The following is a 21,006-nucleotide window of genomic DNA, read 5'->3' as shown; positions in this document are numbered from 1 at the left end:
ACTGGTGTTGGTGTTATCTGTACCTAGTAGCACATGATGTACAATGTGTAGGATGAAAGGGCTGCTGCTTGCTTGCTGCATGTTTCATGTGTTTGATAGTTAACAGCTATAGAAACAAAGATGTCTGTAAAATTCTTGCTGCATTGCATTGAAGTTGAATCTATGGTATGGGATTGTGTTTTTTGTTTTGTTGGTTTTTTGTGTTGTGATTGGTTTGTTGTGTTGTGCTTTTTTGTTGCTTTTTTTTATTTATTTGTTTACTTTTGAAAAGATTCTAGTCTTCCTCTTGGTTAAATTTAGATCCAGCAGGAGAGAAGCTGGAACTTGTTAGCAACACAGGAAACGCCCTGAAAGAAAGTTTTTGATGTGTGTTTTTGTGTGTTAATGTGAACTCCGCTGCTGTATGGCTGGAGTTAGACTGGGGAGCTCTGTTAAGTTTAGAATAGTATTGCTTCTTGAATGTTATGTTAGGTTCTGTTATTGCTAAGTATTAATTGCTGAAGACATGGCTTGTTGAGGGCTGGTACTTTAAAATCAAATTGAAAGCTATTGCACTTAAAATAGCTAAGGTGTTTAATTGCTGAAAAGGCCAGATCAAACTGTTCCAGCTTTGCTTTATCTTGAAAAATACTAGAATTTGAGTAGTCTAAAGATTGTGCTTTTCTTTGAGTCATTTACAATGAAATTATTCAATTTCTTTATTAATAGATGACCTTTCCTTAGAATCTGTATTTCTGACCATACTTCTAACACGTTAGGATTTGAACAATATGCAAGTAAGAATGAATAGAAGCAAAATATGACCTTGCTTATTTAAAACTTGGAAGAGATAGGAATTGCTAGAGAATTTAATATGTGGGTTGGTTTTGATTTGGGCTTGGCTTTTTGCCTTTTTTTTTTGTTGACTGGTTGGTTCCTGGTTTTGTTTTTCTTGGGGTTTTTTTGTTTTGTTTTGGGGGGGGTGTTTTGGGTTTTTTTTATTTTGCTTGGGTGTTTTGTTGTTGAACAAGAATGAAACAACACAAATTACTCTTAATGTGAATTTTGGAGGGAGACTGTTTTTGTGTTTTACACTAGAAATGCCTTTGAGTTGAGTTGATTATTTAACTCATATGCTTCAAGGTCTGTTTTACACTGGTCTAAATTCCTGTGGAGGTCGCAAAGGGATTTTTTTTTTCTGTTTTTGTGCTAGCAGGGACTAAGTTCCTGGATTTTTCTAGAGTGTTTACCAGAAACTGAAACTTTGAAGAAAAGTGGGAGGAAAATTATTGCCACAAAGCACAGATGTGTTTTTGCCATGGCAAAGTGAAATTTTCAGCACTTCCCATCTACTGATACGGAACCTTTGTGTGTAATAATTACTTCCAAAAGTTAAAAAAAACAATTAAAAGACGTAAAATTTGGCTTTATCCTCAGATGAATTATCTTGGCAAAGGTAAAATGAAATATATGAACATAGTGCCTTTTTGCACACTGTACCAAACTCATGTATAGTTTCTGAATTCATTGATGTGTTTAAAACCAGGAATACAGAGCTGGCTCAGGTACCGGTTTTGTTTATTCTCTAAGCTGTTTTTTGTACCACTGTTGCACATTACCAGATGTTACTTTCTGTGTGCAGTAAGTCAGTCAGAGAGTGATAGTAGCACTTTCTGTGAAGTTCTACACTTGTTCAAAGGTACTAGACATATTTTGAAAATTTGGGAAAATATATCTAATTCATCTGTCTGATCAAAAATGCTGCCCTGTGTCTTTAAAAGACAACGTGGCCAGGAGGGCAAAAGTGGCATTGAGATGTCTCTTTCTGCTGGAGTTAAAAACTTTGTAAAAGGTTGCATCAGAGGAATATACTGAATGTCTTGTTACACAGCACTTCTGAACATTATTTTTCTAGGCCCTGGCACATGCCTGTGCAGAAGATGGTTCCAGGGCTCTTGCATCCTCTGCAGTGGAGGATGCAGACACACCAGAGCTGTGTCTTGGATTGCACTGGGGAAATGGGCTTGTGGAGAGAGCTCGGATTCTTGGTAAAGCATTTCAAGAATTTGGCAAGCTGGCATCTGAGAAATCTAACACTGTCCCTCAATCTGGTAGAAACAAGATTCTTTTCTTCCTATTTTTATAACATCTGCTAATAGGAAACACAAATGCTTTTCTCCTTTGTGAGCCTTGCTTGCGCCTCCTTTCTTCAATTCTTAGTTTTTCCCAGGAGAAAAATCAAACTTCCTTTTGGTTTGGTTTTTTTTTTGCATTTTTTCTTCTGTTTGCAAGGTTTTGAGCTGAGTTCTTGTTGTTGGATCTGTTCTCTTCATGAGCTGGTGAACTCAGCTCATTTGATTTACATGGGACTTGCAAGCTTCCCCATCACAGATTGATGTGAGGCAATATGTCCTGTCTTGGAAAACTTCTAAATTTCACAGACTTAGGATTTTATGAATAATTACTTCTTTTTGAAGGATATGGATTTGTGTTCCACTACTAGTTCAATTCTGGTTGTGACAGTTTACATCTTTTTAGATACTTGTCTTTGGAGGGAATGCTTTCTGGCATCTGAGTTAGAGGCTTAAGTGGACTCTGAGCTCTCTAGTGGCTGATAACGAATAAAACCTAAGGCTGGTGTCTAGTTAATGTGAATAGTCTCCCTGATTTCAGTAGCTGTGTTAAGAGAGTGAACACTTGTCTGGGTTGTGGCAGAATGGGAGGGCTTGCTTGTAATCCGGGTATGGTAAATACTGCCTGTAATAAATGTGCAAGCAGAGCTTATTTTAACACTGTAACAAGGTCTCTTGATACTAGTGCATCATACATCAAAATGAAATGTGCTTCATGAGAAAAGGAGTTGGAAGAATGTTAGTGTTCCCTTGTAGTTTACACTATAGAAGAATGTCTGAGTCTTGTCCACAAAGCAGCATAAACAAGCGATTAAAAATGGAAGATTACTTTTCACAGCAGAAAGAAGAAGGAATCGTCCTATAATTTGTGATGGGAAGTGGGGAGGGTGATATTTCTGCTTTGCCACATTCCTGTGGGTCGGACTTCAGGAGATAGTTGAGCCAATCTAACAGTGTGTTTTGTTTCAGAGGAGTGGTTTTCTTCCTTCTGTACCCGCTGTGGGATCCTGCTCTATTTCCTGTGTCATCTCTGTTGCTGGTCTGACGTTGCAGTGCAGCTCAGTAAACACACACACAACTGTCTGGGTGCTGGCACAGTGCAGAGGAGTGTACAGCTGACCCCTTTGGCCATCCTGTACCGAGCTGCTCATTATAGCCTTGAGTAAACTGTTTTTTGCTCCTTTTAAATAAAATGGGAATAAGACTGCTACCCTCCCTGCAGGCTGTTAGGAGCTGTAATGTGTTTTGAGATGCTCTGAGTGAGAAGAGCCAGTATGTACAGATGCCTGAGCCACATTTGGATTCACATACCTTCTCTCTGTTATGTAACTTAAATATTTCATTTCTAGGTAGCCTTGAGGATGTTCATGTTAAAACCACAGGTTCACAGATTTGTATTATTCACTTCAGTTGCTCTTTTTTGTCCATGTGTCATTATGCTAACGTGTCCTAGACAACAACAGTAGTTCTGGTATGTTTAAGCTTTGTATTTCTGCTTGTTTCTGCATTTTAGGGTCACTTAGGAGTTGCATCTTTTGGAAGTGTTTTTGTTTTTTATTCATTTGCTTGATTTTATGTGTTTGTTAATGGAAGGTAATAACTGTCTGCATTACATTTTTAATACAGATTTCCAAGATTTTCTTATACAAATCATGCAGGCTTGCCCTGCATCAGCAGGGATGCTGGGCCAGATGACCAGAGATCCCTTCCAACCTCAGCCATACTGTTACTCTGCCCTAATCAAAGAGGTGTTAATGAGTGTGGTTAATTTTTTGTCATCACGGATATTTTGAGTTGTTTCTGCACACACTCCACTCTACTTCTAGTAAATGAGGCTATTGAAAAAACTTGTAGATGTGGCATCTCAGTACATGCTCTAGTGGGCATGGTGTTTTTTTCTGGGGAGATGGTTGAACTTGGTGATTTTGGAGGTTTGTTCCAACCATGACAATTCTGTGAATCTGTGAGAACTTGTCCATCCTTTTGAGGGGAAGCTGAGTAGAAATGGTATGGTTTAAACAAAACTGAGTTTTGGTAAAGCCTGGTGTGTCCTGGATTATCATAGCAGACAAATTTTGTGTATGTTGTCTGATGGGGAAGCCATCTTAAAATAATGTCCTGTACCAAAAGTTGATAATAATTCAACTGTCATGGTGTCATTTAGCTGTCTGCTAAATTTTTCTCCTATAGAGTATGAAAGAAAGGTGCACAACTGGAGGAGCCAGCCATGTAAGCTTTAAAGTGTAATGAATCCAATATGCCTGCTAGTGTTTCTGAGTTAGCTGGTAGGGTTACTTGGTTGTTGCCAAGTAGGTGTGGAATGAACTGTAATTGGCTCAGAATTTTCATGTGGTGAAGATGTCTCTCCTGGTGCTGTAGGAGAAACTGTTTTTCCCTTTGCTGCAGCACAAAGCAGAGTGAAGCCCAGATCTGCAGCCTGGATAATGTAAGGTGGATGCATTCTGCAGTGCATTTGCATTTGTCTGCTTGGAGTGAATGGTTGTATCATTTTACAAGCAGCTTTTTGTGTTCTTCTGGAAATGAAGACTGTATCTAGGACAGCTGAGGAAGTGGAGACACATTTCTGTGCTCATCATCTTCCATGCTTTCAGGAGAAGATGGTACTGTCATAACCCAAGCATGCAAGGATTCGGTTAAATAAGACTTGATTACTATGAATTGGGTCAAGATTTTGGTTAGCATGATTCTTGTCCTCCATTTTCTGTATGCTAGTAAAGCTGAAATGGCAGTTTCTGACCTAATTTTTATCTAGTTTTAGGCTCTTGATTTTCTGCTGACATGGTGTGTGCAGTGTGTCACTGCTGCCAGCTGGAAAGTCATGAGTTTTCGTGCCTTTTTCTGTGTTTAATATGGAAAGGATGGGATGAAAGTGGCCTTTGTGACAAAGGCAAGAAAAAAATGTATCTGTACTTATATTTCATTTTGCTTTGCTCACTCCTGCCTTGGTGCAAACTATGTCTGTGATATCCAGTGGTTCCTGGAAGTGGGATGCTTATAATTGTGTGTCTATAGAACTTTTTTTTGATATCTTGTGACCTCATTTCATCCTAGAATGCCTCTCTAAATAGTGACCCTCCGCTTAGAGGAGGGCCAGCTTTTTTTCAAAGCATTGTATTGAGGTGAGGATTATTGCAAGCAGTCTTCCTCTGACCCACCCTTCATTATTCTGCTCTCACCACAACCTACCTACCTTCTTGCCCCTGAAGCAATAACCTGTTTTGTAGCATAATCTATGTATGCTGATCCCTGTCTTGCAGAGTTGGGAGGAGAGAAAAGATAATTCATTAGATTTAGAAATAAAAGGCAGTAGAATGATAGAGAGTAATTTACCTCTGTGATACCTAAATATAAAATTCAAGGGAGAAAACCAGCCCTGGTAAGAGTAGAGTTGGGCTAAGTGAGAATACAGTGGATCTTTTGATCCTCTGAGGAATTTGGTGGTGTCTTGTAAATGGCAAGAGCTCAAGTGAGTGGTGAGGTTCAGAAAGAAACCTGAATAGCAGGGATAAATTTGACAAATTAAGTAGGGTTGAGAAGCAGGATTTTTGTGTTGGGATTTTTTGGGGGGGTTGGTTTTGTTTTGTTGTTTGGTTTTGTTTCTTTCTAAGTCATAATTGAATAAAGGAGAAATTCTGTAGAAAACAGTAAAAGGCTGTGGTCTTGGCATTTTCTTTAGGGGGCCTTGGCAGAATGGGAAGAGAAAAGAAAAAAATAAATTTGTCTGCGTCTCTTCTGTGGTCAGATACGTTTCATATGTTAAGCAGCTGTGAATCCTTAAGATTTTATGGCTCCCCTGTTGACAGCTGCTGCTCTTTTTCCCCGGTGCAGACAGGCAAATGATTCAAGTGATGATTCTTACTGCATGGTTCCTGAATCGGTCAGATTGGTTCACACAGGTGCTCAGGACTTCTGAAGTTAATATTTCTGACTTGTGAATGCCCTTCATCTGCTTCAGTGCAAGATCACTTCCTTCAGTGTTTCAGAGTTGTCCCAAGTAGCTGGGGAACAGTAATCTTTAAATCTCATAAACGTATGTTTCTGTAGTATCTGATACCTGACCAAGAATTTTGGACAGCAGTCAAGTGAAGAGACCATATTTTCCCCTCTGTTGGCAGCTCTTACAGACACTAGGCCAAAATAATCAGCAGTAGGCTAAAAGAGTAGTATAGCAGAGCACTGGGTAGATTGCAGGATAGAAGAGGGGTTCCTATGGTGAGTGGGAAGTCAAATCTAGAACCAGACTGGTGGGAAAAAAAGCTACTGTAAAAGCACATTCTAATAGCTAACATGGAAATGAGGTTTTTCTCACGCTTCCTCATCTTTCACCTCTTTCATTGTATTTTAATCGTGCTTCAGGCCATAATTCCACTGTTGAGAAGTGAGCATAAAACTTGGAAATCTTGGTGGTCTTTTGCAGTCTTCTCTTAAATTGATGTATAGAATTCAGGGGTGTCAGATAAGCATGGGGAGATGTGGAGTGTTTCATAAGTAAGATTCGTAATAATTAGGATATTCAGTGAGAAAGAAGTGCAGTATACTTTCAGTTTTGTGTTTGTATTGAACTTCCTGCATAAAGAATATCCATAAAAGGTAAAGTCTGGTTTTCAGAGGGTTTTGTTCATTCTTGAATTAGGAGTCTCTTAGATCTGGGAATATGCCCTCTTTATAATGAAATGTTAGATACTGATTACTGAAAATGTAGTAATTTTAAAGGATTTTTTTTGTTTGGTTGGTTGGTTTTGGGTTCTTTTTGGCTATCATGTTTTGATTCCTGTTACATCAGTTAACACCTTGCTGCTCTAAGTATTTTTATTGTTGTTGTTTTTCTCATGTTTGAAAAATACAGTTAAGCTAAAGGAATTTTATTTTGCCAGAAGAGGGAAATGTTGAAACTTTTCCACACGTAAACAGTGAAATTCTTCATGTGTTTAAAGGCAGTTAAAGCAGTTGTGGCGAAATGAAGATTTCTGCAAACCTTAGGACTGAATCTTGGGATATTTCCAAAATACACTTTTTAAAATACAGCTCTTTTGAAGTACAGGTTTAATAAATGCTACACAGAAGGATGATAAGCCCTTGTGCACTTTGTGCAGGTGACCGAGCTGTTCCACCCTCTTATTTCTTTGCAAATATATGCTGTTTTTCAGGTTTTAAATAAGAAGAGACTGAAGAGCATAGCTTTGGGAAGCAGGTAGATGAGGAGTTGAGGAGTATTAGCTTGGGTGTTTACATACCATGTAGGGTTTATTTCACCTCTCCAAAAGAGATGAGCTCTTGTGGATAGAACTCTGCAGAGAGCCCAGTGCTATAGGTGAGGTATATACAGTGTGCATACTGCAGGCCTTTAAGGATGGTGAAACAAAAGTTATGAATGTGAACAAAAGCTATGAAGTTAGTATCTGTCAGCTACGAGTGGATAATACCTTCATGCAAGCAAATTTTAAGGGAGACTCACAGGCAGAGTGAAAATGTCAGATTTTTTTTTTTTTTTTCTTTTCAGTGGGGATTGCTTAGGTAGTAGAGTACTCAACTGGTAAAAGACTATGAATCGAGTAAACTGTGTATTTCTGCACTCCCAGCTCTTTACCTTACTTAGCATTTGGTATTTTACAAACCTAACGGTGTCGTGGAGCCCCTCATTTATAAAAAGGCTGATTATAGAAATTCTTAAATCAAGGGACTTTCCACCTCTTCCCTTCATTCTCTGAACATGAGGCAATTGTATGAAAGGTCTTGTGTATCCAAAGACAAACAGTTCAACTGGTGGGAGGGCAGCACCCATTTTAAAACAGATTCATCATCGACTGGTGTGGGGGATTTAGTTCTGTAATCAGTCACCATGATCTTTGATTGAACAGCAAGACGGTTGAGGTATTTTCCTTCTTACGCTACAAGTCCACTTCTGGTATCCATTTTAAAAAGAGATGATAGTTGAAGTTTTTAGAAGACCTTCAAGTAATTCTTAAAGAAAAAAAAAAAGCGCAGCCAGTCCTTCAAACTGTGGAAGATATTCTTGATTTATTATTATTGTTTGAAAATAGATTTCATTTCCAAAACTATAAGGTGTTCATATGACTTTTCCTCAAAAAATCCAGCCTCTATTTAATCTCTATTAATTTAATATTTAATTTTTTAAATAATTATTTAATCTCAATTTAATCTATTTAATTTTCTTTCTTATGCACTAAATCTCTGTTAGAGATACCAGTTTCTAAAGAAAGGAAAACTACTACAAACCTGCAGAGTTTGAACCCTTTTTAAAGAACAAAAAAATAGTTACCTACAGTTTCATAACCAGGTATTTGGTAACTAGTTATGTCCTTCTGATAGACCTTTTTGTAGCCTTTGTTTTCCTCTTGGCTGAAGTCTGGCACCACAGAAACCAGGTGTCGGAAGGGCTTTTAAAAGCTCATCCAGACAAGCAAAGAAGGGGGAGTGTTCCCTCATGTTGCTTTTAGTTTCCCTTCTCATTATCTTGTGGTTGAATTTTAGGAGATATTTTCTTATTTTCAAAAATTTGAGCATTGTTCTAATTGTGTTCTTTCAATCCAGCTTTTTCTGCATTGCTTGGACAGATCTGTGGAAAGCTGGCACACAGCCTTTGCCTATAAAATCTGGTTGATGCTGGATCACTGATAGTACAAGCACATAGAGTGCCTCACTTTTCCCAATCTACATTCCACATGCTAGTATAGTATAGTAATTTATTTTCAGAAATTCGTTTATGTTTTGTGTCCCACAGATAAACGTGATTTGCCTCTTTTCGGTGTCTTTAACTTTTCAGCTGGTGGTCTGTGTGGGGTGTTTTTGTAGACTTTTTCAGGTCTACACTTAACAGTCTTTCAGATTTATATCCCAGATATATTTTCCTTGTCATTGGAATTCTGAATTTGAGGTGCAAAAGGTAGATGCCTGTGTTCAGAGGCAGGGATAAGTGGGCATGGGGGCACGTCACATAATATGCAGTGATTTAGGGAATTTGTTCAGCTTTGTGTGTGGGTGACAAGCAGTTGTGTGGTGACACTGTGTCCTGCTGTCACCCCTCTGTTCTGCACTCTGCCGTGGGGACTCCAGCTGGCAGCAGGTTTCTGTCCTGCTCCCCCAGATACCCTGATGAGCTCCAGTCAGCAGGTGGACCTTTATTCTGTTTTACTTTCAACAGTGTCTTACAGTAACTTCCACGGGTTTAGCCTTATAACCTTAATTATATGTGGAATGTGGAGAATGCTGTATTACTTTTCTGTGTTAGAAGATAGTGAACTCTTAACTGCTTAGTTCAACTGTTAAAATATCCCTTGTGCATCAGGACTTTGTTTAACCAAGCTGCATTGTAAAAAAATAAATGTAACTACCAAAAAGGTCTTTCAGTTACCTCACTGTTTTATTTGTTGATCCTATCTTTGTTTTGTTTGGGTTTGTGTGAATGGATCTTATTAACAGTACATTTATTTTTGTTTCTTTCTGTTATCCTTTAGGAGCAACATTTAAAATGTTAAAGGCAGTTTTAAAAAAGAGCCGAGAGGGTGGAAAAGGGAACAAGAAAGACCCAGGTATGAATATTAATAAAATAATTTATAACGTAGATGAGTTGTGTATATTAAATCAGACAACTAAATTTACTCTGTTGCAGCAGGGATGCCCCATCTCTCAGGCACTGTGTGACTCTCAGGGAGATCCCAGCAGCCTGGAGTCTGTAGGCCACCACCTCTCCCCTCTGTTTTGGCCAAACTGCTCACATGCAAAGCTGGAGCAGCAGCTCAGAAGCTTCCTGGAAGGTGCATCCAGTGCTCTGGCTCCTGAGCTGCTTCTGCTGCTGGGAAGCACAAATGAGAGCAGCTTGTGCTTGGTTCTTACCATAGAATACTGAGTGGAGGCTCTGTGCCTTGTCCTGCCAGCTTAAACACAGCCACAGGGCAGAGGCTCAGAACCTTGAGAAACATGTTTTAAACTGCTTAGTTAATTTTATTATAGAGAAAAAACCCAGTAAGTATTATAGGTGATATAATCTATATTATTAATGTATTTAGAAGAAAAAATGTTGAAAATAAATGTAGTGAAAACTGTGTAAGTTTGCTGTCAAACTTCCAGCATGTTCTAGTTCCCACTTTAACGCCAGAGATTTTTGAAAGTAAAACTATCATAGAATCATCATAGAATTCTATCATAGAATTGGCTGGGTTGGAAGGGACCTCAGAGATCATCGAGTCCAACCCTTTTACCACCGTTGCGGTTGCTAGACCATGGCACTGAGTGCCACATCCAGGCTCTTTTTAAATATCTCCAGACACGGAGAATCCACTACTTCCCTGGGCAGCCCATTCCAATGCCGGATCACTCTCTCCGTAAAGAAATTCTTTCCCAAATTATTCATAGGAGTGAATTTATACTCTTTGGCAACACAAATAAGTGACTTTCAGAATTAAAAAAAATAAAAATAAATACTCCTTTCATGTATTAAGTACAGAATGTAGTACAGACTGTGTCTGACATTTGTAAGAACCTTTAAAGCAATGCACTCATATTTTCTTTGACAAGCAGGTTATATATGTCTCTTGTATTGATGCTTTTAAAACTATGCTGAGTCTACAAGGGGAGGAAGGTGTTTTAAGTGTTCTTTTGTGAAAAGCAGTTCTGTGCTCACATGGCAGTTAGTGTGTTCTTTAGGAAATTATTGTGGTCTTCTGCAGTTTACACTACCATGGTTTCTTTATAAGTGATTGAATGATGAGAGCTATCCTGAAAATAAAGAATGTTGACACTAGATCAAAGATGCACAAAAGTGATCACAGCAAGAAAAAAGGCATCCTGTTAATTTTGTGTGTGCTGCTGACTCAAAGTTACGAGCTGGAGTTGTTTAAATATAGTGAGCTAAAGATTCCTGTGGTGAGGATTTCATTGGTACATTTTTCCTTAAAATACTAGATGAAAATTGGTTTAAGCTCAAAAGCAAAATCAGGCTGTTTGGAAAGGAGCTTTGACCAGGGTTTGATTAAAATCTGGAGTTTGAAAGGTCTTTGGGTCAGAAAACACATTTTTTTTATTTGAGGATCTTATCACATCTATCTGGATGAGAGTGCTAAAGAGAGGATTTTCTTCCTTTGTTTTTTACAAATACAATACTGCTGTATTTCTGAACACCAAAGGGGAGTGTTAAGAATGTGTGAGAGGGTTTTTTATTAATTTTTAGTTTGGATTTTTTGTGGGTTTTTTTTCTTTAAGCAAAGCTCTAATTTCATGTATGGATTCAATATTATGAAAACCAAGTACTGGGAGAAATTGAAAAACGCCTGACTGGTGAAATCTATAGCAAGGAGGAATGTAGGATCTGCATTTTTAAAGGATGTAATTAATTTATACAGCGAATTCCAGATATTTTGGCTATTTTATATTTGAAGATGTTCTGAAAAGTTTGTAAAGAAATCTGTGCATTCCATTCGGTGTTACACTCACGACTTCCTGTACTGTTGTGTTCAGTTTAATATATTTCCCTTTTGTTTCAAAGAACCTTCTGATATTCAGCTGTGAGACAAGATGTGACACAAGGCAAAGAACATTGCTCTTTGCAGAGCTTGGTTTTTTTGCTCGCTCCTCTCCCTTGCCCTTAAACTTAAAACGATGAGAAATGGAATTTTTTGTAATTGGAGAGTTTCCCCATTTCGTGGCCCTTCAGGTCCTTAATAACAACAAGAGCTCTTAAAATTTACTGCTCTCTGAACAACTCTAAAGAGAGTGAAAATGTATGGGAATGATGGAAGCTGACTCCAAGGACAGTTATTGTGGATACATCCATCCTTCTAGCCACCATTTAAAAGAGTAATGCAGTAGTAAAGTAGATACTTCTCACAGCTCTTTGAGCATGTAGATTTACTTTTTTTGCTGATGAAGTTTTGAAAAAGTTTTCAGCTTTCTCAGGGCTTCTGAATGTCACAAGAAGCAGATGAGAGAGCACAGCTTGGGAGTTCCAAATTGAATCCCATCAAGAAGACCTCTGCTATCTCTTTTGCAATATATGGGTAAATCTGTCACACTTTGCATGCCAGTGGGCAGAGGAGAGACACTGAGGTGTGGAATTGCAGAAACTCCTGAGTGTTCTGCCTTGACCACCAGTCATTGTCTCACTCCTGCCAAAGTCACATTGCCCAGGGGTCTAGGATAAAATGCAGCAGCTTACTCTTAAACTGAAGTAACCTCTGTTGTCCCATGGGTTTACTTGTGCATAAAAGGAACGCCTGGAAGTCTGTGTAATTCAACTCCGAGTGGGATGATTCCTGTTTTATTGAACTGAGCTTCCTGTTTGTTCATTAACTATATCCTACTGGTTTTACATCTGTTAGCCTCCCAGAACCAGTGTAAACAGCAATGATGTTTTTTCCCCTGCACTGAAGGTACAACTGGAGTATCAAAAAGTCTGTAAAATAGTTAAAGAACAAAAAGAAAATAATCTGATATTTTTTGTCCTGTCTTGTGCACTAAGCTGGAAATATACAGTCTCAGAAAACATGATATTTTCTCCTCTTTGTCAGGTTATTATAATCAAATAAATGTATCTTTAAACTCTGAAGGAGTTTCCAAGCACTGTGGAGATTCCTCGGAAGTCTCCTTCCAGTAAGAAGAGGCAGACCAAGTCTTTTTGACTAGGAGTCTGTGTGACTCTCACTAGACCTTACGACTTAGGACACACATTTTCTTCCCTTATTCATTGCCTTTTCCCCTTGTTTTCTTGATGGACTTTATTTTCTAGATTTGAGATAATCTGACCTCTTTGTCTTTATTCTTACCCTGTGTTTCCCTTCAATGTTGTTTTCATAGTTGATTATGCATCATATGTTTTCAGTTTTCTTTCCGTGAGGTTTTAAATTCAACTCTGTAGGTGCTGGGAGATTCTCTCCCTCTGGCCTCTCTTGGAAGGAGTTGACCTTTTTAATTTTAGTATAGCACAGGAACTTTGTATCTTGGCTTCACAATTCAAGAGGTCAGAGCCAGAAGACTGTTGTTTGAACTCGGGTTCTAGAGTTACTGCAAGTATCATCTGTGTCTGTGGTGAGGTGATAAAGTATATAGTATAAAAGTATATAGTCTAAAAAATATAAAGTATTTAGTATAAAATATAAACTGAATTAATTACGATTGGTTTAGTAGAAGTTCTGTTCAGCTGCTCCTTCTTACATGTTTAAAAATGCTTGAGATAGACTTGTATTAGTATTTCTTGTTGTTTTACGTGCTGCCAGCTGCTTTGCAGTACATAATTATGTTTGTTTTCTTTAACTGTTCTTTTCCTTTTTTTTTTAACTCACTAAGCAAAAAACCACTCACTGTAAAATACTTGGAATGTATTTCAACTTGGAAAGAAAAGAAAATCCTGTATATTAAATTTCTAGAGAACATGCTCATTTATTTCAGATGGCTTTTTAGTACCATTGTTGTTCTATTGACCCAATATCAGGCCTGAAGGAGCATGAATAATGGAAGTATTGTACTTAGTTTGCAGTGTTCTTCCTGCACTAAAATCTCATCAGAAGTTTAACATCAAATGTAATGCATGGTATGCTTGAAAACTTCGTTGATTTTAGTAGAAATTAATGTGGTAAGTTGTTGGGACTTCTGGTTTTTCAGCTTAAGGGCTTGTTAGTCGTTCATGTAGTGCAGAAATAACAAGGGGCAAATTATCATGTCAACAAAAAGCTAGTGTTTAGAATGTAATGTGGTGTTTTAAAGGCAGAGAATCTGGAGAAATGAGATCAGTGTTTTTGATTTTCGGATGATGAAATAAAAGGTACTGAAGTGCTTATGTTATGCTTTTTTTGCAATTTAGTTTCCCTTGGTTTTCCTTCTTCTTGCATTCCAGTATCTTAACTGAAGTATCTTTGACCTAAATATGTGTGTACAGAGTTTTTGAGTGTTAGTATACAATGGATGCTTTAATTCTGTGTTGTATTCTGTTGTAGACTGGCATACTCTAAGCTGTCTTGTTTGTGTGCCTTGGTCTTTACCACCATTTCGTACAACAAGTGGGAGGAAATCTGTAAAATTGGAATGTCATTCCTTTTTTTTTAACATTTGATCAGATGAAATTAAAAAAATAGAAATTATACTTAATATTCAATTTGAAAAATAAAATAGCTGTCAAAGGTATGAGCTGTGATCTGTTGTGATCACAGTTGTGATCATTGCTTGTGTGATCTGCACTTCTTTTCCTTTCTCCCTTTTGTATTAGTGTAGGCCATTGTGGCAAGCCTGTTGCACAGCACTAGCACAGCACTTTGATGAAATGTCTTTAAATTCCTAGGCATGGTTTTTTTTTTTTTGTGATGGGAACTAAATTATTACTTTAAAATAAAAGTTGCTATTCAAGAAGCTTTGGTCTTTTATTAGTGCCCACTAGGTAAACATAATTTTTAAATTGTTTGCAGAGTTGTTTCCCTGTAGCAGTAAAGGTTGAACTCAAATGAAATTGTTTAGTTAGATTCAAATTTGAACTCCACTTTTCTTGCATTATGTCTTATCAAAACTTCCTATCTCAATAGTAAACTCAGAACCAAGCTGAGAACAGAGAGAGATGCTCTCCTGGACAATTGAAAGGCTTGAAATAATTAAATAAAATAAGTTTGCATTTTATAAGTATCCAAATTCAATTGGATTTTTCTGTCCAAACTCTCTGTATTGGATTTTGCATTCTAAGTGCAAGGGGACTTTGTTGTGCATAAAGTACACATCTGCTAGTCAGAACATTGAACTTGTACTGGAATACTTTCAAGTTTCGGTTTGACTTTTTGTTGTTACTCTAAAAATATCTTGCAACAGAAGAGGCATTGTTGCATGCTCAAAATATGGAGCTGTTTTTGATTATTCTGTGTTGCTTTGCCCACTTTCTGTGGCTACTGACAGTAATTTAAGAGATTATACTCCTTTTTTTGCTGAGCAGTGAGTATTTAATGTGGTGAGTGTCTTCTCCCAGAAGCTAATGCTAGTGATATATCCCATGTACACATAAACAAACAAAGAAAAGATCCTTGGAACGCTTAAATAGAAACTACTTCAGTGGTCCTAATGACCTCTGTTAATCACAGGTTTCTTTAAAATTTAGTTATTTTTTTAAGTAAGCACTACTAGAGAGCATCAATATTTCGTATACTGAAAAAAGTAATGCAGATTTCAGAAATAAATGCCAGAAAGTGAGTAAATAATGTCGTGTACAAGCATAGTTGGCAAAGATTGTCCATTTGGACCTTGTATTCTCTAACTGTTACTTGGTTTGTCTCTCACTCGGTGCACTTCATTGCTTTTGTTATGCAGCCTGTAATCAGTTTTCTTCCTTTTCTAGGCTAGTTTCTTCCCATTTTCCGGTCTCTCCTTAGTCTCAAGAGTAAAATAATAAGATGCTGATCTTCCTTAATAGATGTATTTTACCTGTCAGAACCCTGTTCTCTAATCCCAGAAGACAAGCTACTTCAGTGACAATGATTTTTTCTTCTAACTCCTGTTAAGTGTTGGCGGTGGTGTGAGTACCTTATGCTAACTGGAAAGACTGGGTCACTTGACTCCTTCTGTCCTCCTAGAATTGCCTTCTCCTGCAGTATTAGCATTGCTTTTTTTTTAAAAAAAAATAAATCTTTAGCAGAACTAAAGATTTCTTCTGCTTTAGCACATTTTATATCAGATGTATTTTTTCAAGTGAGTTGAGAGTATTTTGTTTCACTGTAGTAGGCAAGTTAAGGGAGAAAAAAAGACAGTCACCAAGCTCAGAAACTGAGAGAAGCCTGTGGAATATCACCAGTTCTGCAGTTGTTGTCAATACTCAGTCTGAAGGAGTTTGCATTTTCATTGTTTCAGCTCTCACTGTTTTGAAGGTTGCGGTCCTGTTTCTTCATTGTAAAAGAATCTGAATTCCAACATCTGCACCAAGCTCCACTTTACACACATTTTGGTAAAGTAGTTAGGATTGCTCACAAACCATTCTATGATTCTTCTGGTTTCTAAGCAAATTAACAAGACTGAGATGTATTTCATTATGCTTAATACTGACGTATACACTGTAAAGGTTTTCATTTTAGTTATCCTCTCTATTCAATAGAAGGATTAGTTTAATCTTAAGTTCTCTTTTAGAATATTAGGCTCTATAAAATCATTACTTTAGTCAGCCATCCTTGTACCTTTTTTATCTTAGGGAAAAGAAAGTTGTTTGTTATCAGATTATGCCTTTCAGTTGCATCCCCAGGTGCAACTAAACTGGGATTTGATTTCCATTCTCGAAGCTTGTTGTCTGTGTTTTTAAAAGCTATTAAGTTGTTTCCATGGTTATGTTGACCACTGAATGAGAATTGTGGTGTTGATTGATGCTTATGAAATTTTTGTGTCCAGAAGCTACTTGGCAGTGGCAAATGTACAACTCAGAGGTTTTAAAAATAAAAAAGTGGGATTTCACAAGACCTTTCCCTATGTTTTAGTTAGGCATTGTTAAAACTTGGGAGAGGTCATCTTCTTCCTATTGCAGAACTGATGTTTGTCTGTTTTACACTGGGGTAGATACCAAGAAATGTAATGCAAAAGTGGTGCTCTGGTTGCTAAAAGATTTGAAACTATTATCATTTAAGTTAGTAACAAGTAACTTGGTTTTCTGTGTGTATCAGGGTGTGGCATCTGGTTATATTTGGGCATTGTAACAAATAATATTTTTACAGCTATTAGTCATGCATTTTTCTAGTATTATTTCCCTAGTTTCAGGTTGTTATATGGAGAGCATAATGTATGACCTTGTGGATTCCACAAGCTTGTTAAATTTGGGTGTTTCTTGTCATAAATGTAGATCCAAGTAGCTTGCAGGTATTTTGCTGTAAGTTGAATGAAATGTGCAAGTTTGGTCACCAGCCCAATTTATACAAAATAGAAGATGTAGGATTAGGATAAAATAAATATAGAGGATAGATTCAGAGACTTAGGTGGTTCTTGTGAGGAAAAAAGTATGGCTAGAAAAAAGCCCAAACAATCTTAAATACACTCACCTTTGGAAGTGGGGAATTAGACTAACATCCAGGCATGTTGTGTTTTCTTCTGTGCATAATTCTGAAGGAGAGCAGTAGTTAAATTGACAAAAATATCTTTACTTTTCTCAAGGGCTAGGTTTGTTGCTTTCCTTCTGACAGTGTGGAAGTTCCTTCTATGTGGTTAGTGCTGTCTGTAGTGCAATGTGGCAGGAGAACAGCAATTAGGAATTGAAGGCAACATTGATTGACAACAGAATGAACAAGAAATGCTGATCTTGTAGATCCACATTTGTCTGAAGTGTGTCCTTACTGTAAGAAAATAAACCTGGTATGAGGGAGTCACATTAGAAGAGAAACAACTTTTGTTTTTGCTTCTTCTTGTGCTTTGGTTTCTTGTACATGTTACTTGTTGCATCTGGATCTATCTGAAAAATGTTCTAGCATTCTCTTTGTATCAGTTTTGTTTTGCTGTTTTTTATCTTTGGTCATGACAACTCAGATTCAATAGTAGTTGAGCAATACCCTAATTTAGATATAAACAAAATGCTGTAATTAGCTTTTCTGCTCTCTTTGTGCCCTGTCCCTAGAAAAGTTTTAGCAACATATATTTCCACTGTGTGAGTAATTTCTCTAAACAACATATTTGTCTTTCTTTTGAAAATACATTCTTCATTTAGCTGAAATTGCACTTCCTGCACTAGCAAGAGGTTTGTCTGTTATGACAGTATTTCAGTGACTTGATGTGCCACTAGTGTGCTGTGAACCAACAGCTTGTTTTTTCCGTAGATTTAAAAAAAAATAATAAAATAAATCACTGTTTCCGTGACATTGCACGTACTGAATCTCTCAGTTTCAAAACAGAAAAATAGAGCTTAGCTTGGCCATCTGTGAGTGTACCCTTCAGTGATCCACCTTTTAATTGAGTGTGAGGGACAACACCATTAAATTCCTTCTTTAACTAGTTCTGTAAATGGTATTTTCAGAGGGTCTGGACTGTCTGGATATCACAGTGATACTGAAAAACCTTTTCAGCTGTAAAAATGCATTTACCTTTGTAGGAAACTTGGTTTTATCTCTTTAGGATGAAATCTGAAAATTACTTAACTTTCTTGAAAGTACAATCTTTCTTCTGGTCTCCCTTAGTCTTGTATTTAAATTTTTCTGGTTATCTGGATTCTGCAGTGGAGGGTGCACACTAAGATGAATCACGCTGAATGCTTGCAGGCAAATGTGTTTTCCTGTGTTAAATAATTGCATTTCAATACATATCTATCCTTTTTATTTTGGCATATCATGTAACGGATGACAAAATCTTATTTTTAGCAGGTGACTCCTGCCCAGAGAATGCCTTTCAGGTTATGGCCACATCTGGCCACAATGCAGATTTTCCCATTGGCAATCAGCCAGGCCCTGAGGACACTTATAGAATGAACTTGGCTAAAGGAGTCTCAATGTCACTGCCATCTTCACCTCTGCTGCCACGCCAGTCCTATTTGATGCAGTCAAGATCAAACAAAAAGTCTCCAGGTAAAATGAAACTGATGAGCAACTAAAACCTTCATAGCACTTTAGCACTGTTTTTTGATACACTTTTATATAAAAATGACACAGTCAAATCATAGTAATCCTTTGCAATAAGAGCAAGATCAGTGAATGCTTTTTGCATGTTCCCAGGGAAAAAAGGTATTAGTTGATAAAATAGAATATATTATTTAATATGACAAAGAATTATTCTAATTGGTATTGCAAATGGGTATAGAGAGATGTCTGAATATGTTTAGCATGTTGTTATTCATGACTGGTATATCAGTTAAGTACAAGACAGCTGCAAACTTTTGTTTATTCATGTTAGTGACTATGTAAGAGTGAATATTGTCTGTGGCTCCTGCAGTTCATTTATTTTGCTTGTATCTACTAGCAGAAATTGTATTAGTAGATAAATTGCAACTGAAGTTGTGACAATTTGTTAATTTTCAGCGGATATGTCTTTAACAGTGACCACATACTTATGTGTGAGCTTTGCTAAATAAGGTGCTCCCTCTGGTTCCCTTTTTATCAGCATTCTGTTCATATAAATCATTCCAACACACCAGCATCACTTTGGTTCATTCAGGTCAGAACTTGAGTGTCAAGTGAAATTGTCTGTGTTCCTATGACTTGTGGAGACAATCAGCAATTTTGAGGTTCTTTGTTGTAAAGTTTATAAGGTCTAGCAACAAAGAATGTAAAAAGTTGTTCTTTGTCAGCATCGAGAAATGTTTTGGTTAATGACCTATTTGGCATAAAATTAAATAAAAAATGTTTCTCAAGGAGTTGCCACAGGATAGCAAATACAATTAGGAAAAAGTATTATTGGCTTAAGTTCTATCAGGATTTTTTTTAATTCAATGAATTTTTTTAATTTAAAAAAAAATAGTAATCTCACTTCATGTTATAGTTTGAGGCTGCTTTTTACAGTTCATGTAAAACTTTTGAGCCCTAGATTGGCTCAAAATTTCCTTCTTACTGAAGAAAGGAAAAGCCTTTTAATAGAAGTCAGGAAAAGTATACCGAGGAAGTATGTTTTCCATAATTTACATTCTTCTCTGCTATTTGCTGCTCATAAAATACTATCCCAGATGACCCTTTCATCAGATCAGCCATCTCATGCTTTTGGGAAAGGGCTTCCATAGTGCAGATACAGTTCACACATAAATGGGTCTTTTTTCATCTATGGATTAATTCACATGTCCTGTTTTAGATTAGTGCATGAAAATAAACTTAGCAGGAGTTTCCCTAGTGATTGCAGTGTTGTGTATCAGGTTTGCAAGCACTGCAAGTCACTTCCCCATTGGAGAAAAATTCAGTATAGGGTTTCCACCACAGTTTAAAATGTGTTAAAAATACATCCTGGAGATATTTCCATTCTGACCTATTTTATGTGACTGCTACAAATTGTTCTGGGTCTTTCAAAATGGTTGCTTTTCTAATTAGGCACATCTAATTATACTTCTGCTTCAGATGACAGATTTGGATTATTGTGTTCTTAAAGAATGTGATTCTGGTTTCAAAGGAAAGTATTTTCAACTTTCACCAGGACCAGTGCCCCTCATTTTTGCTATGCAGTAGTGTTGAAAGAGCACCCTCTGGTGACAGTTGGTAACTGAACTGTCTCTTAGAAAATATTACTGTTTCATTGTCTCTAGGTTTCTTTTATCAGCATATTTCCATATTCCACTTCTAGGCAGAAGTCTGCAAGATGAGGTGAGTCCTCATAGAGCCAGACCCTACCTGGGGCCTGATGTACCTGTAGGCTCCTGGTGTAGCAGGGTGTGATGGTGTCTCTAGGCCCCTGGTGTAGCAGGGTGTGATGGTGTCTCTAGGCATCTGGTGTAGCAGGGTGTGATGGTGTCTCTAGGCACCTGGTGTAGCAGGGTGTGATGGTGTCTCTAGGCATCTGGTGTAGCAGGGTGTGATGGTGTCTCTAGGCACCTGGTGTAGCAGGGTGTGATGGTGTCTCTAGGCATCTGGTGTAGCAGGGTGTGATGGTGTCTCTAGGCATCTGGTGTAGCAGGCCATGCCCTTAAATTTTGAGGTACGTAGAGGGATGCTGTTTGAAGTCCCAAATTGAAGACACAGACCCCACTGTATCAAGGGTGTTGTGGCATGTGTTAGCATCAGCCCAGCAGTCTCTGTCCAGTGCTTTCTGTTCAGGGTTTACTTTCTTAGTGAGGGAGACTGCAGAAAAAGGAGGGAAAGTTGGAAACCTGAAGTTCAGTCCCAAGTTACATGCTGGAAGTGAGGAGGTGAGCCAGCCCACTGGCTGGTGGTGTCTGCAGTGTGTAGCTTACACATCACATACTGAGGGCTGATGAGCCCTGTGTTCATATCGTAAGCAGATATTTAATGATTCA

General features: G+C 37.6%; 1 protein-coding gene across 2 annotated transcripts in view; it reads left to right on the top strand.

Annotated features, from left to right (window-relative positions):
- The window catches only part of TANC1 (tetratricopeptide repeat, ankyrin repeat and coiled-coil containing 1), a 54,816-nt gene that overhangs the window by 4,152 nt on the left and 29,658 nt on the right, over window positions 1–21,006 (top strand). Inside the window, exons 1-3 of one of the 2 annotated variants that reach the window (XM_030454544.1) lie at window positions 9,237–9,263; window positions 9,608–9,682; window positions 18,437–18,640. In XM_030454544.1, the coding sequence (XP_030310404.1) occupies window positions 9,622–9,682; window positions 18,437–18,640 (265 nt within the window). In that variant the 5' untranslated portion in view covers window positions 9,237–9,263; window positions 9,608–9,621. Of the gene's footprint in view, window positions 1–9,236; window positions 9,264–9,607; window positions 9,683–18,436; window positions 18,641–21,006 lie in introns of those variants that run through there. The other variant, XM_030454543.1, reaches the window with a different exon arrangement.

Source organism: Calypte anna, chromosome 7, assembly GCF_003957555.1.
Source record: "Calypte anna isolate BGI_N300 chromosome 7, bCalAnn1_v1.p, whole genome shotgun sequence".
In the NCBI taxonomy this organism is placed as follows: Eukaryota; Metazoa; Chordata; class Aves; order Apodiformes; family Trochilidae; genus Calypte; species Calypte anna.
The sequence above is the reverse complement of the archived record's forward strand: the minus strand, read 5'-3'. Positions and strand labels throughout refer to the sequence as shown.